The sequence below is a fragment of the Oncorhynchus tshawytscha genome, linkage group LG16, assembly GCF_018296145.1.
Source record: "Oncorhynchus tshawytscha isolate Ot180627B linkage group LG16, Otsh_v2.0, whole genome shotgun sequence".
NCBI classification, from domain to species: domain Eukaryota; kingdom Metazoa; phylum Chordata; class Actinopteri; order Salmoniformes; family Salmonidae; genus Oncorhynchus; species Oncorhynchus tshawytscha.
The window spans coordinates 65,096,781-65,124,387 of NC_056444.1; the positions used below are offsets into that span (position 1 = coordinate 65,096,781).

The 27,607-nt window shown below is 43.3% G+C and overlaps 1 protein-coding gene across 6 annotated transcripts; it reads right to left on the reverse strand.

Annotated features, from left to right (window-relative positions):
- Positions 1 to 27,360, reverse strand: LOC112244980 (uncharacterized protein KIAA1755). Of its 6 annotated transcripts, none has more exons than XR_002952669.2 (25): positions 27,074 to 27,360; positions 14,494 to 14,691; positions 12,841 to 14,281; positions 12,576 to 12,752; positions 12,349 to 12,472; positions 12,160 to 12,253; positions 10,562 to 10,648; positions 10,314 to 10,430; positions 9,125 to 9,223; positions 8,874 to 9,025; positions 8,631 to 8,769; positions 8,418 to 8,540; positions 8,098 to 8,292; positions 5,821 to 6,764; positions 5,389 to 5,638; positions 5,188 to 5,277; positions 4,859 to 5,077; positions 4,506 to 4,676; positions 4,112 to 4,289; positions 3,351 to 3,467; positions 3,001 to 3,258; positions 2,388 to 2,635; positions 2,171 to 2,228; positions 1,874 to 2,072; positions 1 to 545 (listed from the first exon to the last, which is right to left on the reverse strand). XR_002952669.2 is itself a non-coding variant. In XM_024412896.2 (24 exons), the coding sequence occupies exons 1-23, from the start codon at positions 27,074 to 27,076 to the stop codon at positions 2,187 to 2,189; spliced, it is 5,460 nt and encodes a 1,819-aa protein (XP_024268664.1). In that variant the 5' UTR covers positions 27,077 to 27,360; the 3' UTR covers positions 1 to 2,072; positions 2,171 to 2,186. The 6 variants fall into 6 exon arrangements, 4 of the variants coding, with proteins under 4 accessions (XP_024268664.1, XP_024268665.1, XP_024268663.1 ...); XR_002952668.2 differs by having other exon boundaries at positions 1 to 548; XM_024412896.2 differs by having other exon boundaries at positions 1 to 2,072; positions 8,098 to 8,286.
- Positions 27,361 to 27,607: the final 247 nt, after the last annotated feature.

Sequence of the window (27,607 nt, forward strand, 5' to 3'; positions counted from 1 at the left end):
AGCATTCCCGGTGGAGCTGGTTGAGAGAATGCCAAGAGTGTGCAAAGCTGTCGTCAAGGCAAAGGGTGGCTACTTTGAAGAATCTCAAATCTTAAAGACTCACATCTAAACTTCACACCTGCATGCAGGTCTGCATATACTTTACAACAACTTTTTTTTAAACTTCCGAAAAATAATAACTAACTTTTAAAAAATTCCTTAACCTTTTATTGTTTTATGTCACATACATGAATAAACACAGAGGTTATAATTAAATGACTACCCAAATGTAAATAAAGAATATCTCAATGAATAATTTGTTTACTGATATTGTATGTAACCCATTTGTGACACATTTGTGCTCAGGACAGCGGAGGGGGGCTATGGTAGAGGAGTGTTCAGTTCAACAGGGTGACCTACACAACAATGTTATCTGATGCTTAACCGATGGTCACAATGTTTAGTCATGGCGGTGTCTGCGGTGTCAGGATTCACATTCCATTGAAGGAGGTTGTTCCCATTTCTTCTGATTGCACAACATCAGCGTGAGTTGATGTTCAAACCAGCTGCTGGAGAAATACAGGAAAAAGTACTAAATTCTCTACAAAAATGGCACTGATCCTATAATAAATAGCTTTTCAGTGAGAATGATATACATTGGGTTTAATATAAAAAACTAAATATAACCCAAAAAGTGTGGACAATGAACAAAACTAACATTGATGACAGTGGTTTCAAAGAAAGTCTCACCATATTGACATGTTAAAAAGATAGACTGTGATTCAATCAGATCAAGAGTTGTACTGCAGTTACGGCCAACGCAGGTTGAGTTGACAAATTGGAGAGCGGCTGCTCGTGTGTTCAAAACGGCGATAGAAAGTGTAGGCGCTATCGATGATAGAAATAATGACAGGCTAATGTTTTATGTTTTCATGTTCATTTGAATGGGGATATTTATAGCCTGTTTGAAGTGTAGACAATAGCCAATAGACAATAGAACAGGGATGGGCAACTTTGATGGGGGTGGGGGCCACAAAAATCTGAACTCATCATGAAGGCCCCCCCCAAAACAACATTGCCAAAACAACCACTATGCAGATGTTGTTAACCGCAGTTCTTATAGAACCTAGCCCTAAGCAAAATTGCTCATTCAGTTTTCACAGAAAAGAAAGATCTCAATAATATACATGGTTTGTAATGAATATTGTAAATTAATATGTTGACTATTAGAACAACTGGAGAAGTCTGAAGACACTGGTTTCTGATGAGTTGAAAATGCCAGATGGACCCCTTAAATTATTCCAATTTAGTGGTTTTCTCCCTTTCCAGACATTTTTCACAGCAATATAGTACAAGGCTGGGGAAAAATGGGAAAAAAATATTAAGTAACTTGCTGCTCCTCTGCTATCCCACCTGGACATCAATAGTTGATCCCTAATTTATCTATAAATCTGGGCAAGAAATTATGTCAGTGCCACTGACAAGTTGTCCTGAGCCTGCAGAGAATACTGATGGGAACAAGTGTTTCTATAGTCAGTTGTTTGAGTTTGACATGTGTACCGGTACATTATAAACAGTGTTAAATGTGTGTAATTTGAAGAAAAAAATATTTCATTTCATGGGAATATGGGGTCATCAAGAGATGGGGTCATCAATATGGGGTCATCAAGAGAGTCAACATGACATGGTGAGAATGATGTGTAAATTCCAAAGAAATCCCTTGTAAAAGTTAACAGCTGAAATACTACTAGTATTACAAAGACAAAAAAGCATGTTCTATGAACCAATGACAGCAAAACAATAGCCATTCAGTTAAAGCAGTATGTGATAAAGAAGTGGTTGCTCAAGAAGTATTATTAGATAAATGGACACCATAAGCACTTTAAAAACTGACCACAATCCATCATGTGTTCCTTTTCATGATATTTCAGCTAGAATATTCCAGATACATTAGTTCTTCAAAGACAAAAAGTCACTTTCTCTTCAGTGCTTGTCAACTAGTGGTCCATTCAGTCTGTTATCATAGTTTTTAATTGACTGTCAGCCTGATTGCTCTCCATCATCACTGCTCAGAGATCCACAGGATGAACCATCTAGAAGGAAATCAATCCCATAATATGTTAAACAACTACATTGCACATATATGCACCTTGTATGGTAATAAAAAGTACTGTATTTGGTCTCAACTCACCCATTAAATCCACTGGTTAAACTTCTGTTGATTTTCCTATAGCAACCATGTTTTTGCCCTGTGAAGAAATTATTGGCTATAAGTTTTCTTTGATCTTTATAGAGATTTTATATAAAATATGTAACTAAAATTATCCATTTGAAAATGTACAGTGTAATTATTATGAAGGTTTACTATTAGGTCCAATTACTGGCATGATCACATCGTTTTACCACACCTTTTGCAGGCTCTGAGGAGCAGCTAGCACTGGTGGTTTGGGAGCAATGGAGGGCTTCTTCCTGATCGTAACAGGGGAGCTGTTCTTCCTGAGATTGGGTGCTGCTGTTCTCTGGGTGACACGGGACTGGGAGCTCTGGGACAGGACAGATGACGAGTCCTCCACCTCTCCACCAATGGCAGAGAGGCAGCTGCACTCCGAGCTGCTGAACACACTGCCACTCTCACCTGACGACTCCATGCTGTCCACTGGAATCAACAGAAAGGTAAGTAGATATGGCATCACCCACATTTAGTCACATGCTTGCACATATCAAGTGTCATGTTCTGTATGTCTGTTTGTGTTAGTCTGCAGTCATGCACCATGCATAGGGCCCTGTGTTTTGGTTAATCATGTCACATTACCTGGATTTCAACCTTTTATTTAAAGATTTTTCATCACTGTCCCCTTTTCTTTTTATGTCAGATGGTCCAGCACCATCCTCAGACAATTACTTACTTACTTTGGTCTAATTCTCATTTCTAGAAAAGACTTAAAGCAAAGGTTAAAATTCAGGTAATTTGGCACGATTAGCCAAAACACAGGGCCCTAATGAAAGAACAAGAAAACTCACTGAGAAGATGAAGGTTTTGTTTCTGGTGATTATGATGGTTATTGGGGTCATCTTCAGTCACAGTCTCCGGGGAGGAATAGACAATGTGATTGGTTTCCCCACCTTGTATCTGGTTACCAGGGTAACCTACAGGAGGTAAAGAACCTCGTCCAGAGGAGGAAGATGAGTGGCTGCAGGAGGTAGAGGCACTACTGCCTGAACCAATGGAGTTGGGCCGGAGACATTCAAGATCTGTTTGTGGAAAAGACGGCACAGGAGCTGACAAAGCAAAGAGACAATTCAGTCAGTGAGTACATTACACATTTGTGTTGTCAGTTCCTGGGTATGGGACTTGGCTGTGGACTTGTTACCTCTTCCTAGCAGGACACAGTTGGTGGCCCTGTCACAGATGGCTGCCTCATTAGGCTGTATGTCCATGAAAGGGTTCCTCCCCGTGCCCATGAACACTCTCTCCTGTATCCTCAGTTCTACAACACACCAAACACAACACCTGTCTTAATGCTCAAACTTACTCAACCAAAACATCAATTGGATGTATTTAGTGTCTGATATAGCATTTCTTCACAATTGCACCCCCACAGTGGTTCCCAAATCTTTTCACTCGGGCTCCCATTCCAGCATTGGGGAAAATCCCCAACCTGGCACCACATCTATTTCTATGGACACAATCACTGTTCATGACACACTGTTCACACCCCTCTTGTAGGCGGAGAGAAAAATGTGTTGGTTTAAAGCTTATTTCCTGCAATTCTACACATTTTGTCATGGTGTGCAGAGAAAATAGTGCAGTTTTAAGCTAATTTTCTTGCACTTCTATACATTTTTCCATGTCTAATGTATGTTCGTGTGATATTTGAGTGACTCAAACATTACAAGAAAATCGATGGGCTAAAAAACCTAGCTACAGAACATTAGCTGACATGGGCTAGTTGATCTGGACATTTATAACAAGTTATAAATATCTCTCTAAGGTATGTAATGACTAACATGACAAGAGGAACTGAAGATGCACGACCCAATTTAGAAATAGCACCTTATGATTCTACTATTACAACTTTCAAGATTAAGTTGAAAGACAGACTGAGTCCCCCCCCAAAAAATGAGGATTCACCTCTGCTGTAGGTAGCTTGTTCCCAGAGGATCTGCTCCAAGTCTCTGGTCCAGGCCCTTTTCACCTCCGCCCTGTCAGCCTTCAGAGTGTATGTGTCCTGGAACTTCCTCCGCCGGAACCAGATCTCAAAACAGAAACCACTCTCTCTAGAGTTATGTGTCATCCCGATATCAGATGTCTAGACAGAAACAGAAGTGAAAGAAATACTAAATAAAGAATGCTTGCTGTTACCAATGTCAACATAAGGGCTGGATGACTTGGTCTTTGTATAGCAAACAAAAAGGCCGTTAAGATAGCATTATTTTTGTTGAACAATAATTACAATGCTCAAAATCCATTCTGTAAATTGGGTCTTATGTTCGTTCTTTTATTTTTTATAATTTGGTATACACACCTTGAAAGACTGTTTGTAGATGTACACATCATTGCCCACATTGGTCTTCTTGGTCTTGCTGAAGAGGATGAGATCCTGGAAGAGGAAAATACGGCGGGAGCATTTCTTCTTTCTGAAGAACACAATGAACTCATCCTGGCGAATCAGCTGGCCCTGCTCCTTCAGATTCACCTGGTGGCGGAGGCAGGAGTGGAGACAAATACATCCATGTTTATTCCTGAAAATCTTTGATACTGTTCATTCAATAATGGGTGACCATTTCCCACTTATATGCCCACATTTACCCCCCATTTGGACAGCTGTTCATAAGTGACACATTTTAGAGGTTGTGATGATTTGGATGGTAAACTTACGTCACAGTCCTGGATGGCGTCCATGGTGAGGAGGTCGTTGCCATGACGCATCTGGAAGCGGACCACTTCGGCTGCAGCCTGGAGCTCTTCCCTGTCTCTCTGAGGCCCACACATCCCCAGCATGTCCTGTAGAAGCAGGCTGTACTTACTGATCCTCTGGATGGGCCTCAGCAGGTAGGAGGACAGGTCCATGTGATCCCCCAGCTCCTGCTGCTTCCTCTGGGGTGGAAGGAGAGGAGACAGAGGATTGGTTACAGTAGGGATGGCGAGAGCATTGATACGAAGTGAGCATTGATCTTTGACATTGAGCATTGATGGGAGTACCTCACCTTGAAGATGTCAGGGCGATGGTGAAGGATTAAGGCATCTGATTGAGGCTTGTTCTTGCTGTAGAGAGCATAGAGGCCTAAACTGTCTCTCTACATATAGGAGGAAGAGTTTACAGTCACAACAGGAATATTAAATGTATTCAACTTCAGTAGCAAATTCAGCTAAACAACAGAGTTATAGGACTCAAACACGTAACTCACGTGTCTCAGGAAGCAGCGAGCCACTTGTAAAGGCTCTGTCTGACAGGCATCCAGCTCTCTGAGGAAGAAATGGCTGTGGAAGTCATACAGCTTCTCCAGGTTCCCAAAGATGACTCCACGTTTGCCCCGCAGGTCTTGTGGCACGTCAGGCCTCTCCAGCAGGGGGAGGTAATGAGTCAGGATGTAACCCAGGGAGCGCACATACTCCCTCTCTGTTAACAGTAGCTCCGCCATGATCCGCTGCAGCTTTCTACAGATAAAGTTACATCAACAACACAGCCAAACACACATTTTCAGTCCTCTGGAAATAACAGAAAATGAATCATTGAAATGTACCTTTGTCAAGACAGTGCAAGCTTAGAGTAGATGAAGCAAAAGTAAAAACACATTGAGTCAATCTAAGGTGAAGGTCTTGCTCCATTAGGAACTCACATAATATTGCCAGCCTTCTCCTCTGAACTTGCCAATGATGTTGTTCCCTCACACCTCCTCACTGATGGGCTAGTATTCCTTGAAGAGGTCCTCTCTGCCCCCTCTCGGACACTACATGATTCCTCTGAGCAGAAGCTGCCATGCCGTGAGATCTGGAACTTCTGAGCGGCCTGCAGGATCCGACAGGAGGGTTTCCCGTGGGAACAGGAAGGCGTCTGGATGCAAGACTCAGACTGACTGGACGTGGCGGTCGCACACGATTCCTCGCTCATGGACCGGCCCAGGCCCCCACGTTGCCACGGGAACCACTCACAGCCCACAGTGTGCAAGTCGGCAAGGGTGGCGTCCTCTCTGCTCCTCCCTCGGCAGGCCTCTCTCCCACTGGGCTCTCTCTCCGCTCTCCTAATGGATCTGATATGGGGAGAGGCCGGCATTGTGGTGGTCTTTGACCGTTTACAAGGTCTGTTATTCTCAGGCTTGAAGTTTATATTACAGCAGGTCACAGAGTTGTTCCTGCTCTCCAAGGCCCCGTGATACCTTCCCATCATAGAGCCTGATGGGGGATTGTACCAGTGTGGTGGACCAGGTCTGGGCAGTACCAGAGCTCCATCATGATGAGTCACTGTATGAACCAAGGCCTCATCCTCACCAGCTCTAAGTTGTTCATGCCAGGGGCCTGTGTTCCGCAAGGCCCTCTCCACATCCTGTAGTCTCTCCTCTAGCTGCTGCCTGACCTCCTGACACTTTAGCCAAGCTACGTTCCACACCCGCATGCCCCTGGAGCCCCTCAAAGCACACGCCTGGCCCTTCACCTCCTGGAAGAGCTCTGGGGAGAACTGGACAAAGCTCTCCTGGTACATTTGGAGTGTAGAGACATCATCCGTCTCTGGGAGTCTGACAACCTGGTCCAGGTATTGTCTGCAGTCTTTGGCCAGCTCAGTAGCCTGGAAGAAAGGCAAAATACTTATCCAAATGGAGTGGCTGTGGATCCGACTTTTCTGGAACTTTCTTCCTGACAGCTAAAGTTACCGAAGTGTCTGTGTGATTCTCTACTTTACGCACAGTCTCTGCTCTACTCGTAGAGAACAGGCTACTCTGGTGAATGGTGCTTGTTTAAAGGGAACCTTTTTGATTTTGGCAATGAGCCCATTTATCTACTTCCCAGAGTGAGATGAACTTGTAGATAATATGTTTTTTTTCCCTGTGTCCAGCAATTGTACAAGAGCTAGTTAGCAACTTCCTTCAAACTGCAAGCAGACATAAAAATGGTATCCGCGAGTTCATCTGACTCTGGGGAAATAGACAAGGGGCCTCCGGAAGTATCCCTTTAATAAAGTTAGATCAAAGCTGAATCAATGTCTGCAAGATCACACAATGATAGCATTCTACATAACAGAAACGAATATAATAGCATAACCTTGCTACTGTAAGACAAAAACACACCTAATTTCTTATAAGATTTTAGGATCATTCTTTAATTTAAAAAAAAAAAAATTAACCCCTTTTTTCTCCCCAATTTCGTGGTATCCAATTGTTTTAGTAGCTACTATCTTGTCTCATCGCTACAACTCCCGTACGGGCTCGGGAGAGACGAAGGTTGAAAGTCATGCATCCTCCAATACACAACCCAACCAAGCAGCACTGCTTCTTAACACAGCGCCATCCAACCCGGAAGCCAGCCGCACCAATGTGTCGGAGGAAACACTGTGCACCTGGCAACCTTGGTTGGTGTGCACTGTGCCAGGCCCGCCACAGGAGTCACTGGTGCGCGATGAGACAAGGACAGCCCTGCTGGCCAAACCCTCCATAACCCGGACGACGCTGGGCCAATTGTGCGTCGCTCCACGGACCTCCCGGTCGCGACCAGTTATGACAGAGCCTGGGCGCGAACCCAGAGTCTCTGGTGGCACAGCTGGCGCTGCAGTACAGCGCCCTTAACCACTGCATCACCCGGGAGGCTGATTTTAGGATAATTGAGATCAAATGGTCACATTTTTCTTTCATGTGGCCAAAACTCAACAGCACGCGACAGCAGGCCAAATATGTGCTTCGATTGAAACTAAACACAGGTAGGGTATGCCTCGCTCACTGTACATAATTCAAAACAACAGTGTAGACTACATCGGAACTGTAGCCTGTAACTCAAGAAGATCTAAATGCATATCCCCATGAAACTCAGCCTATTCAAAAACCTTGAAAGAGACAACTGAGTTGACAGAAATGTTTACTAAACAATGTGGAACAACAACCAATCCAGTTTTCAGTATAGACACCAACCTGCTCACAGAAGTTGCACACAGTGCCCATAGTCTCCAGCTCACTACAGCACCTCTCTGCCCGGGAGAGGAAGTCAGCCAGGCCAGATTTGAAGGTGCAGACCATGGTCCTGAACACCTCAGTCTCAGGGTATGGGGATGGGCCCTGGATCTTCTCTGCCTCCGTCACCAGGGCCATAGCCTTGTGCTTCTGCTCCTAATGGACAGTTACAGTAAATATCTGATTCAATTGAAACACGGACTTTCATGGGCACTTAAATTTCTGCATGAAACAGTGTCACCACTTTGCGTCATTGGGTGAGTGGAGATAGACTGACTTACATTGGCTTTAGTGAGGAATGCACTGAAACTACGGAGAGTCTGCTCCACTCTTTTTCTAGAGTCCTCCACGGATTCTGCCTCCAACAACCGCCGTTCCCCTTCTGCATCAAACCATTCCCTGATCTACAGAAGGGAGGGGGGTTACTAAATATCCTAAGTGTTTACCTAATGGATATAATGTATGTATACCATATGAGGAGCCTCTGAATGTACCTTAGAGAAATGGCCCTCCATTTCTCTGAGTTGGAGCAGGTATTCAAGGTGCTCCAGGGACATGTTGGATCTGTGCACCAGCACATGGGCCTGCTCCTCTACATGGTTGTACATGCAGGTCACAGAATCCACTGCATCACTGCACAAAGCGGTCATAGGTCAAGGGAATAATACATTGATAAGCATCCTTTGAAGAAGGCCCACAATTATCCTGCTCATAATAAACAGTGAGAGGTAGTATACCTGTAATCCTCACAGTGAGAGTATCTGAGGTCACTCTCCCTTCTCAGTCTAGCCAGCATGGCTCCTCCCTCCCTTTGCAAAACGACCAACCGTCTGTCCTCCAGAACATCCTTCATCAGAGTTCTCTGTTCTAGAATACACCTCTGTACATCCTGCCACAAAGGGAGAGAAGGGTTTGAGTATAATAAGAACCCCTAGTACATTCCAACATGTTTTCAATAATACAGTGTCGTCAAGGTTAAATCCAATACCTGCACTGTGTCAATCTTACGGTCTTCCTCTAGTTTCCTGATGGCTGTTAGTAGCAAACCTGAGGCCTCCTGGAGATCTGACATAAAGGGATGAAGTTTCTGAAAGATAAATGTTCTGAACATCAGACGTCAAAGCAGAACAAACAAGAGTTCTGTAGTGTCTGTTAAAAGGCCGTGGCATAATATCCAGTCGAAACGTGACTAAATGTTGTGCCAGTTTTGTTCGTTTTGGTGGTTTTTTTGTTGCTCTTCTGCGCACACAATTTATTTTCTCAAGGCAAGTTGACGTTTGGTAGCCGAAGTATACTTTAGTCAAATGTATAACCTATCAGCCCCTTTGTCGGGGATTGATCAACTGGTCATTTTCCAAGGGAAGGTCTCTAAGGGAGTATGCAATCACAGTCGGTGATTGATCAACTGGTCATTTTTCAAGAGAATGTCTCTAAGGGTGTATGCAATCACAGTCGTGCGCTAAAGCCTAGATGAGTTCTGCTAGGAGCAAACAGAACCTAGTCTGAGGTTGCTTTGATGCTCTGACTGTCCTACCTGATGGAGCCAGTCCTGGTGGCTTTAGGACAGGGTGTCCTCTAGGGGCCTACATGATGGAGCTGCAGCCAGTCCTGGTGGCTTTAGGACAGGTTGGCCTCTAGGGGCCTACATGATGGAGCTGCAGCCAGTCCTAGTGGCTTTAGGACAGGGTGGCCTCTAGGGGCCTACATGATGGAGCTGCAGCCAGTCCTAGTGGCTTTAGGACAGGGTGGCCTCTAGGGGCCTACATGATGGAGCTGCAGCCAGTCCTAGTGCCTTTAGGACAGGGTGTCCTCTAGGGGCCTACATGATGGAGCTGCAGCCAGTCCTTGTAGCTTTAGGACAGGGTGCCCTCTAGGGGCCTACATGATGGAGCTGCAGCCAGTCCTAGTGGCTTTAGGACAGGGTGTCCTCTAGGGGCCTACATGATGGAGCTGCAGCCAGTCCTAGTGGCTTTAGGACAGGGTGTCCTCTAGGGGCCTACATGATGGAGCTGCAGCCAGTCCTGGTGGCTTTAGGATAGGGTGGCCTCTAGGGGCCTACATGATGGAGCTGCAGCCAGTCCTGGTGGCTTTAGGATAGGGTGGCCTCTAGGGGCCTACATGATGGAGCTGCAGCCAGTCCTAGTGGCTTTAGGACAGGGTGCCCTCTAGGGGCCTACCTGATGGAGCTGCAGCCAGTCAATGTGGTTGTAGGGAAGGGTGCCCTCTAGGCCTGAGGTCAGCTGACTCCCCTCCACCAGCTTGTGCAACCCCTTCAGTGAGGTCACCACAGCAATCTACTTATAGATAGAGAATGGCACAGTCAGTGACATCAGAGAGCAAGCCACCTAGAATGAATGCATTAACTATTTCTAAAATTCTAAGCTTGATGGAAATCATTAGAGGAAACCCTTGATTCAGATCTGACCTGTAGTCTAGGACATTTCTCTGTGCGATGGCAGCTCTCCTTCTCCACTAGGATCAAGACACTGTGTATTGCATGGGGAATCTGCTCCTGTAACATAATCCAAATAGGAGACCTCACAGTAATACATAGGTATGAGTAAATACAGTAGCCTATAACTGCAGGTAAAACTGAGCACAATCTGGGGAGTAAAGACAAGAATAAACAGAGGGAAAAGTCCAGAGTCCGGGTAGGAATAAAATAATTCCCTCATTATGTCAAGATCACAACTTATTTATCTCATGATCACTACATAACGAAAGTTATTTTGTCGAGATCACAAGAATTTTCTCATGATCACGACACAGCAAAATAGGAGTGGACATATTGTGGATGTATTGATGACAGATTGACAGTATGGCTGAGGCAGCAGAGCCCATGGTGGATCAGCGCATACATTTATATTGATTGCTACACTAAGGGATGGTACATTTCATGCTAACATCACACTTTCATTTGTGTTTGGCGCTAATTATCAGTGTATAACTTAGAATGTTAGCAAGTTAAATTTCCCTTACCTTACCTGAGGCCTTACCTGAGGCCTTACCTGAGGCCTTACCTGAGGCGTTTAACCCCTGAATGATGTCTGACAGGCCAAGCCTGTTTGCCACCCCCAAGCAACAACACAGCTAACTTGGCTAGATTTGTGAGTGACTGAGTACGAGCTAGCTAGTTCTGTTAGCTAGACTAGCTTGTTAACTATTCTGGTTGTTGGCTTGCATAACTCATACAGTATGTGTTTAATTGTAAGTGACACTTAATGTTTTATGGATTATATTTACATTTACAGAGTGGCTGTATCCATTCCTGACAGGCTGATCAGATTAAATTTCAGCCTCAGAGGCTGATAATTTCAGCCTTGGAATCTGTCAGCAAAGGCACAATTATGATTGATCAGCCTCTGGGGCAACTATTGAATCTGATCAACCTGCCAGGAATTGAGCTCACCCATTCTGGATTATATGCATCTGCCCATAAAGCACTTAGACATTTAATCTGCCTGCACGGAGCCTTAATTATAAAACAGCCTACAACGCAGCATCCTGACTTTTCAGCCTATTGAATCTGATCAGCCTGTCTTGAATGGAGCTCACCCACAGTAAATGTAAATATTATCCACAAAACAAGTGTCTCTTGTAATTTTAAACATATCTGTTATGCAAGCTGACAACCAGCATAGATAACATGCTAGCTAGCTAACAAGACTACCTAGCTAACTAGCTAGTGCACTAGACTAGCCAATTTAGCTGTGTTGTTCCTTTCATGCGATTGGCTGTGGTCTTGGGGGCCAGCACGGAGCCTGGGAGACATGCCCTAGGAGTGCATTGCGACCAATGCAGCCACAAGGCTCCTTGATGAAGTGGTTATTGTGCATCTGAACAAATGAATGGATGATGCGTGGTACTTTTCATTATCTTGTGATCTCGACATAACAACTGAGATAAATAAATTGTGATCTCGACATTACAAGGGAATACTTCTTTAGATAGTTGCTACCCTCTTGTGGTGATGTTGTGTAGTGATGATTCCAAAATGACAAGGAAGATGCCAAGTCTTCTTACCTGAACCACCAACAAGGCCTTATTGAACTGTGGTGGAGGTGGAGTCTTCCGAGCATCAATAACTAGTCTCATTCCAAGTTCTCTTAGTTCTCGCCTATAAATTATGAAGATGAAAACAATGAATTAAGAATGGTTCCAATGGTTCAGGTTACATAAGAGAGGGACCAGCCCAGGGGGTATCATACATACTTGATTACAGAGTGGAGGTAGAGCAGAAGTTTGCTGAGTTCCAGACTTGACACTAAAGGAGATCTCCATCCTTCCTTGTCTCCGTGCACCTCAACCACCAACCGACCTGTCCTGTCTCTGCCACCTGAGTATGGGAGCGGGGAACATGAGGATCTGATACACTTTCCCTGGACAGATATCATACACCTCTGTCTCTGAGGCAAACCATGTAAGGGGGTTTTCCATACCAGTTAGACATGCGACTCCCATCTGGAGATGGTGAGTGCTGTGTTCTGCTGAGGCTGGTAACAGGACCTTAGAACTGGGCACAGCATAGTGACCCAGGGGCTGCTGGGTAATTTCAAGTGGAGGGGTCTGGTGTCCGTTTGTAACGGGTATGAAGGGTTGGCCAGCCTGGGAGACATCTTTAGGAAGGAGGGATCATACAGAGGTATGTGATATATTTAATATACTACAGAATAACAACAACATGCCATGCTGTAGACCTCTTACCTTGGTTGGGCAGTCTCCGCCTGTTCATCTTTGGGGAAACCAGTCCAAAAGCTGTCGTGTTTTTACATTTCACTACATGTAAGCTGGGAATCATCTTTGTAGTGAAGTCAATGTCCCTACTTTTTCTTCCTTGTATCACAACTTCACACTTCTCTGATATGTCCACAATAGTGGTCGACAGAGAGGAGGGACATCTCCCATCATCCTCTATGGTGTCATTCAGGCCTTGTAAAATTCCACTGGATATAGTGTTACTTTTTCCAGACTTCCAACAGGGAACCGTGCTAACAGGGGGAGTCTGGTTATGGTGACCTGGGTCTGGATAGTAGCACTGCTGGGAGGGACCAGGACATAATTCTTTACCCTCTGGTCCCAGTCTCCCCTCACATAGACTAGCCTCCTCTAGAACCGCCAGTGTATTCAGTCTATTGTCTCTCTCAAAGGTAACAGGGTTCTGCAGTGCTGAATGGTAAGACTCTCTGTACCGGCACCTGATCTCCTGTGCTTTGGACACCTGGCCCATTCTCCTCCTCATGCAAGGGGTGCAGGGGGGGTCTTCGGGGAATCGGACGGTCCGGCCACAGTGTAACGGTTCCCTGAGGGGCTGGTGGGGGACAGGAGCCAAGGCCAGGGGCAGGGGCAGGGCTGGAGCCGAAGGAACACCAGGCCTGTTGAGGGTAACAGGCCTAAATATGGGTGCTCTGGGGTGTGTGTAACTGTGAGCCCCACTGAGCAACGCTTCTTTCTGCTTAGTGAACTCCACCAAGTCTATGTATTCCCCCTCAACTTCAGAGGTGTTGTTGCTGCGGCTGTCCCATGTGTTGGGAGACACCCAGCCGATGGGCTTAGCCACAGGCCTATCCTGATCCACCTTAACCAGCCTGGAGCAGTTACTGTCCACCAGACACAGCGACACCGCAATGCCATGTTTAGCAGGAGAGATCCTAGTCTCCACAGAGTACCCAGAGGCAGGGGGAGGCAGCGCCAACGAGGGAACTGGCCTTGCCACTTTCTCCTGTTGAGTAGCAGCAGGGTTAGGAGATGACAAGGCCATAGATCTGGGTTTATCCACAAACTCAGGTAGAGCCACCTGTGCCCATGGCACCTTCACCATGCCCTGGTCTGTGGAGAGGATACAGTGGCTGAGAAGGGTGCCATGGCGGCCATGGTTGAGCTCCGCCAGCCAGTCCTCAGTGAAGATGCAGGGGTAGGAGGTCTCAGGGATGGGTGTCTCCTCTACCTCCCGACCCTGTCCCTCCTCCTCCCCCAGCAGGCTCCGGACCACAATGCGGGCGGACTGTTCAGAAAAGGGTGCCACCTGCAGGTAGAAGTCCCCTGGGCGCAGCAATAGGGGGTTGATGGAGGCAAGCTGGATCACCACCTTCTCATGCAGACACAGAGGCCAGCCCTCACAGCGGAACACCACATCAGAGTACTGGGCCTGGTGGGAAAAATGACAGACATTTCTTTACCATTTCATTTGTCTTTACACTTAGCATTACTTTGCAAGCTTTGTAATTGAGGTAACTTTGTTTTGTATAGGTGGTCTTTATTTGAGCCTAAATGCCTGTATATAATGTGTATGGTGAACTGTTATGTATTTTTTGTATAGCATCTGTGTTGATGTGCATAACTCGGAGGCTGTTGACTCACACAGGCAGCCTGCTGAACACTCTCAAGGATGTGTTTGGCTGTAATGAGGAAGTCCAGCAGACACTTGAGTGCATCTCCTTGGTAACGTTCCTCTATGACCTGGAAGAGCTGGCTCAGGACGGTGGGGGCTGTGGCCTCGAAGGGAGGGTAGAGGTCTGAGAGGGTGTTCTGGATGGACCTGTCCAGAGACTCAGGGTTCTATTAACATAAGAGACAGGCCTGAGGTCAGCACAAACTTAAGTTAAAATATTCAAACGTTTTTTTTGGCCCAAGAAAAGATGGAGATAAAGATTAGATACAGACAGGAGTTGTTTTTCACATACATAGGCTGCGGTACATTTGTATCACATATCGAATTTTGAACATCTTAAAGCAGTTCTGCATCCCTTTAAAGAAAAGCTTAATTGACATCCATAAGGTCATAAAACACACAAACACCATTGTCTGCTATCCTTTGTTCCTGGTATCCCTTAGTATGTTTCCAGTAAGACCTCAGACCTTTTTCCTTCTTCCTTCACACAGAACAATCCATAACCATTCACCAGAGACGTTGACAAGGACAAAGTTGCTGTGGATGTCAGGGTGGCTACAGTATCACATGAGATATTTGAGCAGCATAAGCAGCATTTCGGCAGATACCAAGCATCCATAAACAGACTGGGGGTCTCTGCTAGAGGAGATGCCTGGTTTATGGTTTCACTCTGACCTCCATGGTGGCCCATCAACCACTTTTAGGCCCTGCTTAATTTAGCTTTGTGAAAGCCATGCATCTGCTGTGGGAGGTAAATGTATATGTGGATGTTTCTTGTCTCAATGGAGAGTCTCTGTAGGAGGAAACATGGTTCTTATGGTCCCTGGTGCAATGTGGTTACCATGCCTTGCCAAGCTACGTAGACTGATTTCAATATAATTGTAGGGATATTATGACTGGCAAATGTTACTAGACACCACCCTCTTTATTGTTCAATTATATTTCAACAGATTGTGAATTAGAATAAATTTACACAATAGAGTTATGAAGCCATTTAATCAACAATACACATTTTCCTCAATGGGAAAATATGTTAGCCTACTTGCTCATAGTGATGAGTTTGTTTTTATTTTTTTATTTTTTTTATTTAACCTTTATTTAACTAGGAAGGGCTCATTGAGATTTGAAATCTATTTTTCAAGAAACTAAAAGTATACTAGTAAAAACCATAAAATTCACAAGAGTATAACAAAATCAAAAACAGCAAATTAAAAACATTGACAGGTCAGGGAATCAGTCTCAAGATCATTCATCAGTGATTTAAAATACTAATCGGGACAAGTTCTTCCAGTTTAAAAGTATTTTGTAAGGAGTTCCAAGACGATGGCGCAGAGTACATAAAAGCCCCTTTACCAAATTCAGTTCGGACATTTGGAACAGTTAGCAGGATAAAGTCCAGCGAACGAAGAGAGTACCCACCACATTTCTGAACAATAAAAATGGCCAAATAAAAAGGTAGTAAACCCAAAATGCCTTTGTAAATGAAAGTATACCCGTGCCTGAGCCTACGAGTGACTAGAGAAGGCCAGTCAACCCGGGTATACAAAATGCAGTGGTGCGTAAGGGTTTTGCAGTTTAAAATACATCTCAAAGTGCCATGGTAAAGGGTGTCAATTGATCTCAAACACTGAGCGAAAGCATTCATTTTTAAAATATCCCCATAGTCAAGTAAAGGCATAAATGTAGCTGATACTAGCCTCCTTCTGGTTTCAAAAGAAAAACAGGCCTTATTCCTAAAATAAAATCCCAATTTCAGCTTAAATTTTTTTGTAAGTTGTTGAATATGCAATTTAAAAGAGAGGCCGTCATCAATTAAAATTCCAAGATATTTATAAGAGGTTACAACCTCAATCTCCTTGCCCTGACAGGTAGCAATAGGTGAAAGGTTCAGAGGTCTATTTCTTGCTTTAGAAAACACCATTAGTTTTGTTTTGTCAGTATTGAGGATAAGCTTCAATTGACACAAGGTATGTTGAACAGTATCAAAAGCAGTTTGCAAGTTCTGGAAAGCTTTTGTAAGAGACGAGGCACAACAGTAAATAACAGTATCATCAGTATAAAAATGAAGTTGCGCATTTTGGACATTTTTGTCTAAATCATTTATATAAATAGTGAATAAGAGAGGACCAAGTACAGAGCCTTGGGGCACACCATTAAAGACAGACAATTTAACAGACATAAGCCCATCAAATTGAGTGCACTCAGTTCTATCAGACAGATAGTTAGCAAACCATGCAACTGCATGCTCTGAAAGACCTACACTCGACAATCTCTGCCTTAGTATAGCATGATCTCCTGTATCAAAAGCCTTAGAGAGATCAATAAAAAGTGAGTGCTGTTTTTTGTCAAGGGCTTCAGTGATATCATTTAAAACCTTCATGGCTGCTGTAATTGAGCTATGCTTCTTCCTGAAGCCCGATTGGTACGTTGATAAAATAGAGTTAGTAAATAAAAACTATTTTAGCTGTTCACTCACAAGGGTTTCAAGTATTTTCACCAGGGGTGATAGCTTTGAGATTGGCCTATAATTATGTAAAAGTGGTAGCACAAATGCTGATTTCCAGATTTTGGGAATTTCATTACATTCCAGGGTTAGATTGAACAGATATGTCAGTGGTTCAGCTATGAAATCAGCTGCCAGATTTAAAAAGCAGGGATCCAAAAGATCAGGACCTGCAGGCTTTCTCTGATCTAAGGATTTCAGGGCTTTATGTACCACCTGCACTGAGAATGGCAAAAAGCTCAAAGTTTGACCAGCTCTCACTGGTTCATCCACACAGGGTTGTACAGAGACAGAGGACACTGAATCAAACAGCCCACCAGATGATACAAAGTGCTCATTGAAACAATTCAGCATTTCAGTTTTGTCATATACAGCAACAGAGTCTTTCAAAACACATGACGGTAATTCATTAACATTACTGTTACCAGACATAGACTTAATAGCATTCCAAAACGTTCTAGGGTCATTCAGGTTACCAGTGGTAACTGACATAAAATATTCAGCCTTGGCCTTCCTGAGAAGAAAAGAACACTTGTTTCGTAACTGCCAAAAAATAAGACAATCACTATCAGAACATGATTTCCTTGCTTTAGTCCAGGCTAGATTACGGTCGTGAATAATACAAGACAGCTCAGAAGAAAACCATGGATTTTACCGCCCTTTAACCCTGAACCTGCGGAATGGGGCATGTTTGTTAACTATTTGGAAAAAAACACATTAGGGATAAGCTCAATCTTGCTCCAGTCAAAATAAAACAAATCATGAAAGAAAGAAAGCCTGCTCATTAAAACACTTCAAATTTCTCTTACGAATAAAACGTGGGTTTGTCTTTGGAACATTATTATTTCTAACAGCAACAACAGCACAATGGTCACTTAAATCATTACAAAAAACACCAACCGCAGAATATTTATGTGGAACATTTGTCAATATCAAATCAACCAGGGTAGATTTATCTGGGCATTTAAGATTTGGGCGAGTGGGTGAGTTAATCAACTGGGTAAGATTCATAGAATTACAAAATATTTTTAATTCATCAGACACCGGCTTTAACCAACACCAGTTGAGATCACCAATCAAGATAATTTCACTGTAAAGAAGGTTAGACATAAGGTGCATCAAAGAAGATGCACCTTGAATGGAGAAATACCACTGTGATGATTCCACAGATCATTCCACAGAACTCAGTGCATCCCAGCTCCGGTGTGGAGATGGAGGGAGAGTCTGGGCATATCAGGTCGTGATCAGAATGATCCCTTTGGACCTTGTCTGGCTGACTAGCCTACTTCCTTTAAAGCTCTCCGTTATTACTCCATCTACTAGTCTATGTTGGACAGGAGAAAAACCTAACCTTTGTCGTTTGTTGTTATCAGGCTGGCCGGTGTCGCCCAGAGTTCGTTCGCCAGGGGAGGCATCTCCTGCCTCTCTTCCCCCATCCGATAGCGGAGTCGAAGGAACACAGCAAGAGAGGCCTGGAGTGGATACAAACAACGAAGTTTCACCGCCCTGGAGCTTGATCTTCCTGCACATTGGTCGCTGGGGGTAACTGTGTCTGTGGTCGCACGGCTTACTCCTACTCCTTCCCTTACGATTTCAAAGTCGACGTCGGCAACCTTCTGTCCCTGCTCTGGATCGAGCGAGGCTTCTCCATCTGTCGGAGTCCTGCACCAGGCGCCGGAAACTACAGGCTCAAGTTATCCTGCCTCTTGCCCGTCCTTAAAGGGTTCTCAGAATCCTGTGAAGCATGGGAGTGGGCAGATTTCCTCGTCTTTCTTGCCAGCCCTGATTTTGGGCAGCTCCATGGTAAGGAATGTGACTGTTCCTGGTGCAAAAACAATGTCCTATCCTGGAGCTGGAGTAAATTACATTACTAAGCTGCTCCAGAATGTACTACGCCAGGACATGGACATTGATTCTATCATAGTCTATGTGGGTTTTAATGACATTATGAAGGGCAGCTCTGAGCAGTTGAAACTGGATATCAAAGAGGTGATTGACTCTCTGCTAGACACTAATAAAATAGCCATCATATCTGGCCCTATACCCTCTCTGAATTGTGGCATTAAACACTTTAGCAGGTTTCTTCTTCATAACTGGCTACGTGATTATTGAAGCTCAATAGGTGTAACTTTTGTTGACAATTTTGATACCTTTTGGAAACAACACGTTTTATTAGGAGGATGGGATCCACCCAAATCATTTGGGATCCTGGATCCTTTAAGAGCATTATAAGGCTGTGTTGAGACAATGACTTATCAATGACCCAAGCCCAGCTCAGTTAATCCCTACCATTGTGTCGCTGAGTCATCGTAACGCTTTAGCAAATGTACATGTAACGTAATTTATGTCCCTCTAACTGCCCTGCATGCCTCTGCTGATCCTGCAGCTATTGTATGAAGCAATCATGTGCCTATGAACCAGATTTATGCTGTTAGCACTGAGGCTGTGTGCCCTAGTAGGTAGTCCACTGTGTGCAGGTCACCCTGCACTAACATAAATAACATGACGATATCTACTAAGCTTCCCAGTAAAGCAATGAAAACAAACAAGCATCCCAGAAAAGTGCAAAAAATAGCCCACGTTAACATATGTAGCTTAAGAAACAAGGTTCATGAAATGAATCACTTGCTTGTAACTTATGACATTCATACTCAAGAAAAAGCTTCACTGTAACCAGTGCCTGAAACCTGGTTCAGGTTATCAGTCAACCTACCAGCATAGTTACAAACAGCACGGGAATGAAATCATCAACATGTATTGATCACATATGTACTAATGCTATATAAATGTGCTTGAAAACAGTATCCAGATCCATCGGATGTAACGATCACAATATAGTAGCCATATCTAGGAAAACCAAAGCTCCAAAGCTGGTTCTAATATAGTGTGTAAGAGGTCATACAATACGGTTTGTAGTGATTCCTATGTTGTAAATAATATTTGTTTATGGTGTGCAATGAGGAGCAATCAGATGTTGCACTTGACACAATTATGAAATTGCTTATCCCAGTTACTAATAAGCATGCACCCATTAAGAAAATGACTGTAAAAACTCCCCGTGGATTGATGAGGAATTGAAAAATTGGTTGGTTGAGAGGGATAAGGCAAATAAGTCTGGCTGCACAACCGATTGGCAAACATACAGAGGAATCATGTGACTGAACTGAATAAAAAGAAGAAGAAACTACACTATGAAACAAAGATAAATGACAAAGAATGATAGTAAAAAGCTTTGGAGCACCTTAAATGACATTTTGGGAAAAAAGGCAAACTCAGCTTTATCATTAATTGAATCAGATGGCTCATTCATCACAAAACCGACTGATATTGATATAACTACTTCATTATTTCTTAATTGGCATGATTAGCAAACTTAGGCATGACAAGCCAACAACAAATGCTAACACTACATATCAAGTATATCTGACCAAATTATGAAAGGCAAAAATTGTAATTTTGAATTCTGTAAAGTGAGTGTAGACGAGGTGAAAAAATGATTGTTGTCTATCAATAATGACAAAACACCTGACAACTTTTTTTGTGTGTTTTTTTGTTTGTTGAATTTTTATCCCCATTTTTCTCCCCAATTTCGTGGTATCCAATTGTTTAGTAGCTACTATCTTGTCTCATCGCTACAACTTCCGTACGGGCTCGGGAGAGACGAAGGTTGAAAGTCATGCGTCCTCCGATACACAACCCAACCAAGCCGCATAGCTTCTTAACACAGCACCATCCAACCTGGAAGCCAGCCGCACCAATGTGTCAGAGGAAACACCTAGCACCTTGGTTAGCGCACACTGCGCCCGGCCCGCCACAGGAGTCATAGGTGCGCGATGAGACAAGGATTTCCGTACCGGCCAAACCCTCCCTAACCCGGACGACGCTAGGCCAATTGTGCGTCGCCCCACAGACCTCCCGGTTGTGGCCAGTTACGACAGAGCCTGGGTGCAAACCCAGAGTCTCTGGTGGCACAGCTGGCGCTGCAGTACAGCGCCCTTAACCACTGCGCCACTCGGGAATCCCTGGGTCTGACAACTTGATTGGAAAATTACTGAGAATAATAGCGGACGATATTGCCACTCCTATTTGCCTTTGTTTTGTTTTGTTTAGTTTTTTTTACATTTAAGCCTACTAGAAAGTGTGTGCCCTCAGGCCTGGAGGGAAGCAAAAATCATTCCGCTACCTAAGAATTGTAAGCCCCCTTTACTGGCTCAAATAGCCAACCAATCAGCCTGTTACCAACCCTTAGTAAAGTTTTGTAAAAAATTGTGTTTGACCAGATACAATGCTATTATACAGTAAACAAATTGACCACAGACTTTCAGCACGCTTATAGGGAAGGACATTCAACAAGCTTACATAAATTAGTGATTATTGGCTGAGAGAAATTGATGATAAAAAGATTGTGGGGGCTGTTTTGTTAGACTTCAGTGTGATTTTTGACATTATCAATCAGAGTCTGCAGCTGGAAAAAAGTATGTGTTATGGCTTTACACCCTCTGCTATATTGTGGATAAAAAGTTACCTGTCTAATTCCCTAGGGCTAGGCCCCTTAATTTTTTCAATCTTTACTAACGGCATGCCACTGGCTTTGAGTAAAATCAGATGACTAAACACTATACACGTCAGCTACTACAGCGACTGAAATGACTGCAACACTTAACCTCTACGGGATCGGTGTCGTTCCCGCGGAAGGTTGAGCTAACGTAGGCTAATGTGATTAGCATGAGGTTGTAAATAACAACAACAAAAAATCCCAGGACACAGACATATCTGATATGGGCAGAAAGCTTAAATTCTTGTTAATCTAACTGCACTGTCCAATTTACAGTAGCTATTACAATGAAAGAATACCAGGCTATTGTTTGAGAAGAGCGCACAATTATGAACTTGAAAATGTATTACTAAACCAAATAAGCACATTTGGGCAGTCTTCATACAACATTTTGAACAGATATGCAATGGTTTATTGGATCAGTCTAAATATTTGCACATACACTGCTGCCATCTAGCGGCCAAAATCTACATTGTGCCTGGGCTGGAATAATACGTTATGGCCTTTCTCTTGCATTTCAAAGAAAATAAAAAACACACCATTTTCTTTCTTTGCATTATCTTTTACCAGATCTAATGTGGTATATTCTCCTACATTAAGTTCACATTTCCACAAACTTCAAAGTGTTTCCTTTCAAATGGTATCAAGAATATGCATATCCTTGCTTCAGGTCCTGAGCTACAGGCAGTTAGATTTGGGTATGTCATTTTAGGTGAAAATTGAAAAAAAGTGTCAGATCCTTAATTCATAATTATCGAAGAGCTGAAGTTAGTTTCAGAATGGGTGATAAGGAATAAGTTAGTCTGAAATATTAAAACAATTAAAAGCATTGTATTTGGGACAAATCATTCTCTAAACCCTAAACTTCAACTAAATCTTGTAATAAATAATGTGGAAATTGAGCAAGTTGAGGTGACTAAACTGCTTGGAGTAACCCTGGATTGTAAACTGTCATGGTCAAAACATATTGATACAACAGTAGTTAAGATGGGGAGAAGTCTGTCCATAATAAAGCGCTGCTCTACCTTCTTAACAGCACTATCAACAAGGCAGAACCTACAGGCCCTAATTTTGTCGCACCTGGACTACTGTTCAGTCGTGTGGTCAGGTGCCACAAAAAGGGACTTAGGAAAGGTGGATTGACTTCATTCAGTACTTGCATTTGTAAGAGGTATTGACATATTGAAAGCACCAAGCTGTCTGTTTAAACCACTAGCACACAGCTCGGACACCCATGCATACCCCACAAGACATGCCACCAGAGGTCTCTTCACAGTCCCCAAGTCCAGAACAGACTATGGGAGGCGCACAGTACAACATAGAGCCATGACTACATGGAACTCTATTCCACATCAGGTAACTGATGCAAGCAGCAGAATCAGATCAAAAACGGACAAAAATACACCTTATGGAACAGCTGGGACCGTGAAACAACACAAACATAGACACAGACACATGTATACACACACATGATAACATAAGCACTATACACACACGCACACCTGGATTTTGTGTTGCAAATATGTGGTAGTGGAGTCGGGACCTGAAGGCACACACTTAGTGTGTTGTGAAATCTGTTATGAATGTATTGTAATGTTTTAAAATTGTATAACTGCCTTCATTTTGCCGGATCCCAGGAAGTGTAGCTGCTGGCTTGGCAGCAGCTAATGGGGATCCATAATAAATACAAATCTCTGCAGTGCACCCAGTAACCAAATCTGCATTCTGGCTACTCAATTTGTACACTTTTATGAAACAAGAGACTAGTCCTCCTCTAAAACCCTCTCCTAAATCTCAGGACCATTTCTGCAAATAACATGGACACTCCCTCTTGATACAGTACCTCCAAAGACAACAACCATCTGGCATGACTGGGTCACCACAGTTCAGACCGTTCCCCAGTAAAGTGTAGAGGAGGTAGGACATCACACTGGACTGGGGTCCCCTGTATCCGGTGGTGGGCTCATAAGTATTTAGAATTCAGAATGTGGTGGAGATTCCGTACATGGGGGATTTTCATTTTATAAATATTTGGATCATTGTCTTGTTAAGCTGTGTTCCTCCTGAAGGTGATAGAAACACCTGCTTCGGGGTCCAGAGAGTTTCTGTGAAAGATTGTTATGTTCTTCATAGTCTGAACATTGTTTCCACGTCATTTCAACCCCAAAATTCTATGTGATGACGTTGAATTAACGCAGAAAACTGATTGGATTTGCAATCGTCTTTTTTTCACCCAACTTTTAACCTAAATCCAATGACGAGGAGACATTTTTGGTTGATTTCACATTGAATTCACGCTAGTTCACAACTCAACCGAGTGTAAATCCAAACTAGACGTTAAACTGACATCTGTGCCAAGTGGGATATGATGCAGGGTGGAGCTTGATGTTGGGTCAATAGAAAATCATATCCTGGGCTGACCCATTGGAACATGTCAATGACCTGAAAACACTTTTCCAGCATCTGTAGGGGGTTCTGAATAAAGCTCGTGTGTTATGTCATACAATGGTTGAATGCTTCTTGATCTCTCACATATGTAACCTGCCCTACAGTGCTATTTTATCAAGGCATGATGACAAGCTCTAAGAAAAGCATGACAGGTCACTGCTGGTTTGAAATGAAAAAAAGATGAGCGCATCCAAGGGTTTGTAATGTGGGAAAGTGGCATTAGCAGGGCTAGCAGGTTCATGACTCATGGTTACTGTTATGTCTGAGCAACAAGAGAGAACCCTGTGGGTGTAAACAGCAAGCCTGCCTAACGGTCTGCTGCTGAGTGCTGACATTTTGCTGAAGAAACACTGGGGACTAAATAAATACACATCCCTCACACTCGGTCACTAAAATAAATGTCTTGTCTCAGATTGCAGTTTATTGCATTAGGATATCCCAGTGTGGGTAGAGTACATTCTGATATTTAACATTTCTCTTCACTTACCAGCTTACCCAAACAACTCCTTCTAAGCCGGTGGCGGACTTTGAAGTATCTTCAAGTATTTCAGTATAAATGATCTTGTATACATAATGTCTGGGAGAAATACTATGTATAATAGCGAGCCCATGGATTATGTAATTTAGCAGAGCATCTGAGCCATTTCTGACACCAATATAACTTCAAAAGCTACATTTCCTGTGTTGTCTGTTTTTTATTTTTTATTTTTAAGTTCAACCAATCAGATGCGGATTCTCCCAGACCAGACCAACTAACTTTGTGATGTCTGAGCAACAGCTCTCTAATGGTCATCAGGAGATAACACTGTCCTGTCAGCCACCCCCAGGATGACCGTCCAAATACCACACATCCTTCTCAGTGATTCTCCAGGGCAGACAGGCACAAACACACAAAATGAATGGTGAACTGGAATAGCAGCTTGACCAATAGAGGGTTGCTATAGCATCCGTCCCTGTGTATCTCTGATATCCTACATTCTGTTACATTATTCACGTTTCTATTCAACATTTTAGCACGTGGGTCAGTTCTGTGTGACTGCTTTTGAATCAAATTATAGCCTGCTGTGGCAACCACTAAGCAACCAACACATACTAGCTTTTTAGGAATGCTTCACACTGGAGATGAGAACAAAAGTATGTATTGTATAGTTGGGATGAGCTGCCTGTCAATAACCAACCAAGATGCTATACATCTGTTCAGTTGAGAAGCTGAGAAGCACCTACCATGTATCCAAAGTATAAGACCTTAACATAAAGCCACAGCGTTTGTATTTAGAAGGAACCTCTTTCAATCAAATATGGGAGTGAATAAGTAAGAAAAGTACACTGGCGTTCATTTTACAGTCCCTGTGTTGATGATGTGCTTTAGTCTTAAGGCAAATAATGCAAACTAACACAGTACTTAACAAGTTTTCTTTGTAAGCTCAATCATCTGTGCTGTTTGGGTTTTGTGCCCAGATTTGGACTATTTAAATGTACTGGCGTGCCGTGACATTCATACCTGTGATCTAAATAAATCAATATTGCTGTAACATTGTTTTAATTTACGGGCCAGTTATCAGAATGATCTCATTGCATAATTTGAAACAAAACTCAGCCCAACTGCACGAAAGACACACTGCCGAATCATTACAGACACTTAATCAGGAGCTGTCTAGGTTTAGTGTCTTTTGGGTTCCATAAATGGTTACCCTGAGGGGGACAGACTGACTGCTGCACTTTTACACACTAATTCAAGTCTCCAGGTAAATTGGCTCCTTGAAAACTGTGCTTGTCCCCATAATAATGGAACTAGCTATATTATTAAATAGAGTGTAGAATTTAAAGATAACTTCTCCTTGATAATACCCGAACAAAGTCATGCTACATGTTACCTGAAGTAAATTGGCCAGGGGCGCATAACATGCTGAGGGCAAGTATCTTGCATTACACAGCTACATTTACAGACAGGCATTTAATTACATAGCAGATTTCCTACTAACATCTTAGTTCACCACCTCAGGTTAGAACGTGCTAACGCCCTCCATGAGAACACGCCAAATGACACGAGAGAAAAGAAACACAGGCCTAATCTTGTGGCTCTACTGTAAACCATCACTTTGCCACTAAAAAAGCAGATGTTATATTCAGTTTGCTTTGCAAATGTGGCCTTTCTTATGATGCCTTGAGCAGCAGAATGGCTTGAAGTTGGTGGCAAACCAGTAGTCCAGCAGTAGCAGTGATCTTAAAAACACTTAATTATATTAAAAGTGGGGGATCAGTTGCACATCGTCCTACCTGTAATTAAGTCACACCCGAACATAGTGTTATTCAAACTGCCAGTTTTCCCTCCCTCCCATGATCACAGATATAACAAGTACACAGAGAGCATTAACTTAAAGCCTGAATTGTATGACGTTCCACGAGTGACCTCAATGTTTGAGAGCTTACTGAGGTAACCAGGCAAGACAGTACATCATTTTTACTGCTGAAGAAAGAACTTTTGTTTTCATGTGGTGATTCAGTGGAAACATACTGGTATGATGGTCACTTCAGTTCCTAAGCCTACCTCTCCAATGTACTCTCATCCAGAGCTATAAAGAATATAAACATATAGCCATCCCCTCTCCAGAGTCTGAGTAGCACTTGAAACAGCAAAACATTAATTCAGTAATTTTTTCCCAAAGGGAGCCTTCTTGTAATTCTATGTGCTAGACTCATGCCTTGCTTTTAAAAGGGGAGATGCAGGCCAACGGTGAGTGTTTTGTGAAATCACTGGGAATGCACAGTAATTTGAAACCCTCACCTTGAGTCAAAACATTTTGCTGTGTAGCTAGCTATGTTAAGTGGGAGCACAGGAGCATCAAACCTACACGTGTGTTTGTAATGACAGAGATTATAGGGCCAATTTAGACATTTGAATGGAAATGTAAATGTAACATATGTAAAAACATGATGGACAATGATGAAAATCATATCAAAACAGCAAATACGGACAATAAACACATATGAAATGGAATGGCATAAAGTCAAAGTAGGCCATGTTGAGTAACAGTTACATTACCATGTTTCCTACAGTGTGTTGGTTGTCCAGTTAAGCAGGGACGACTGTGAGTACGGAGTCCAGTCAGGAGAATAATCATTAGACCGACGGGTCTCAGAAGTTGACAAACTGATCACACTATTCGCCATTCTATCCACATTGACTCCAAATTGCTTAGTGAGGAGGTCAGGACTTTAAGCAACAGGAAGACTCTAATAAATAAACATCTTAGAGCTCCTGGGTGATCTTCTGCTGCTGCTAATAGCTCTCCCTGGTGCTATGTTTGTCTGCCCACAGTTTGAGAGGAGGCAGCATGACCCATGCAGAGTATGAGAAAAAGCATGTAGGAGTAAGGGAGAGAGAGAGAGAGAGAGAGAGAGAGAGAGAGAGAGAGAGAGAGAGAGAGGGGAGGGGAGGGGGAGAGAAGGAAATCGCATCAAGATTCTTTCTTACTTTTCTTTGGCGTTACTCTTAACCTCCATCTCACCTCTCCCTCTCCTTCTCTCTCTCTTTATCGCTACCTATCCTCTTGTCTCTTTCTCTCACTCTCTCACA

What these genes read in the sequence shown, in the direction of transcription:
- LOC112244980 (XM_024412895.2), bottom strand. An exon ending in AGGCCTTGTTGGTGGTTCAG is followed by an intron (nt 10,649 to 12,159) that starts GTAAGAAGACTT and finishes ATTATGTTACAG; the next exon opens with GAGCAGATTCCCCATGCAAT. An exon ending in ACGCCATCCAGGACTGTGAC is followed by an intron (nt 4,677 to 4,858) that starts GTAAGTTTACCA and finishes CTCCGCCACCAG; the next exon opens with GTGAATCTGAAGGAGCAGGG.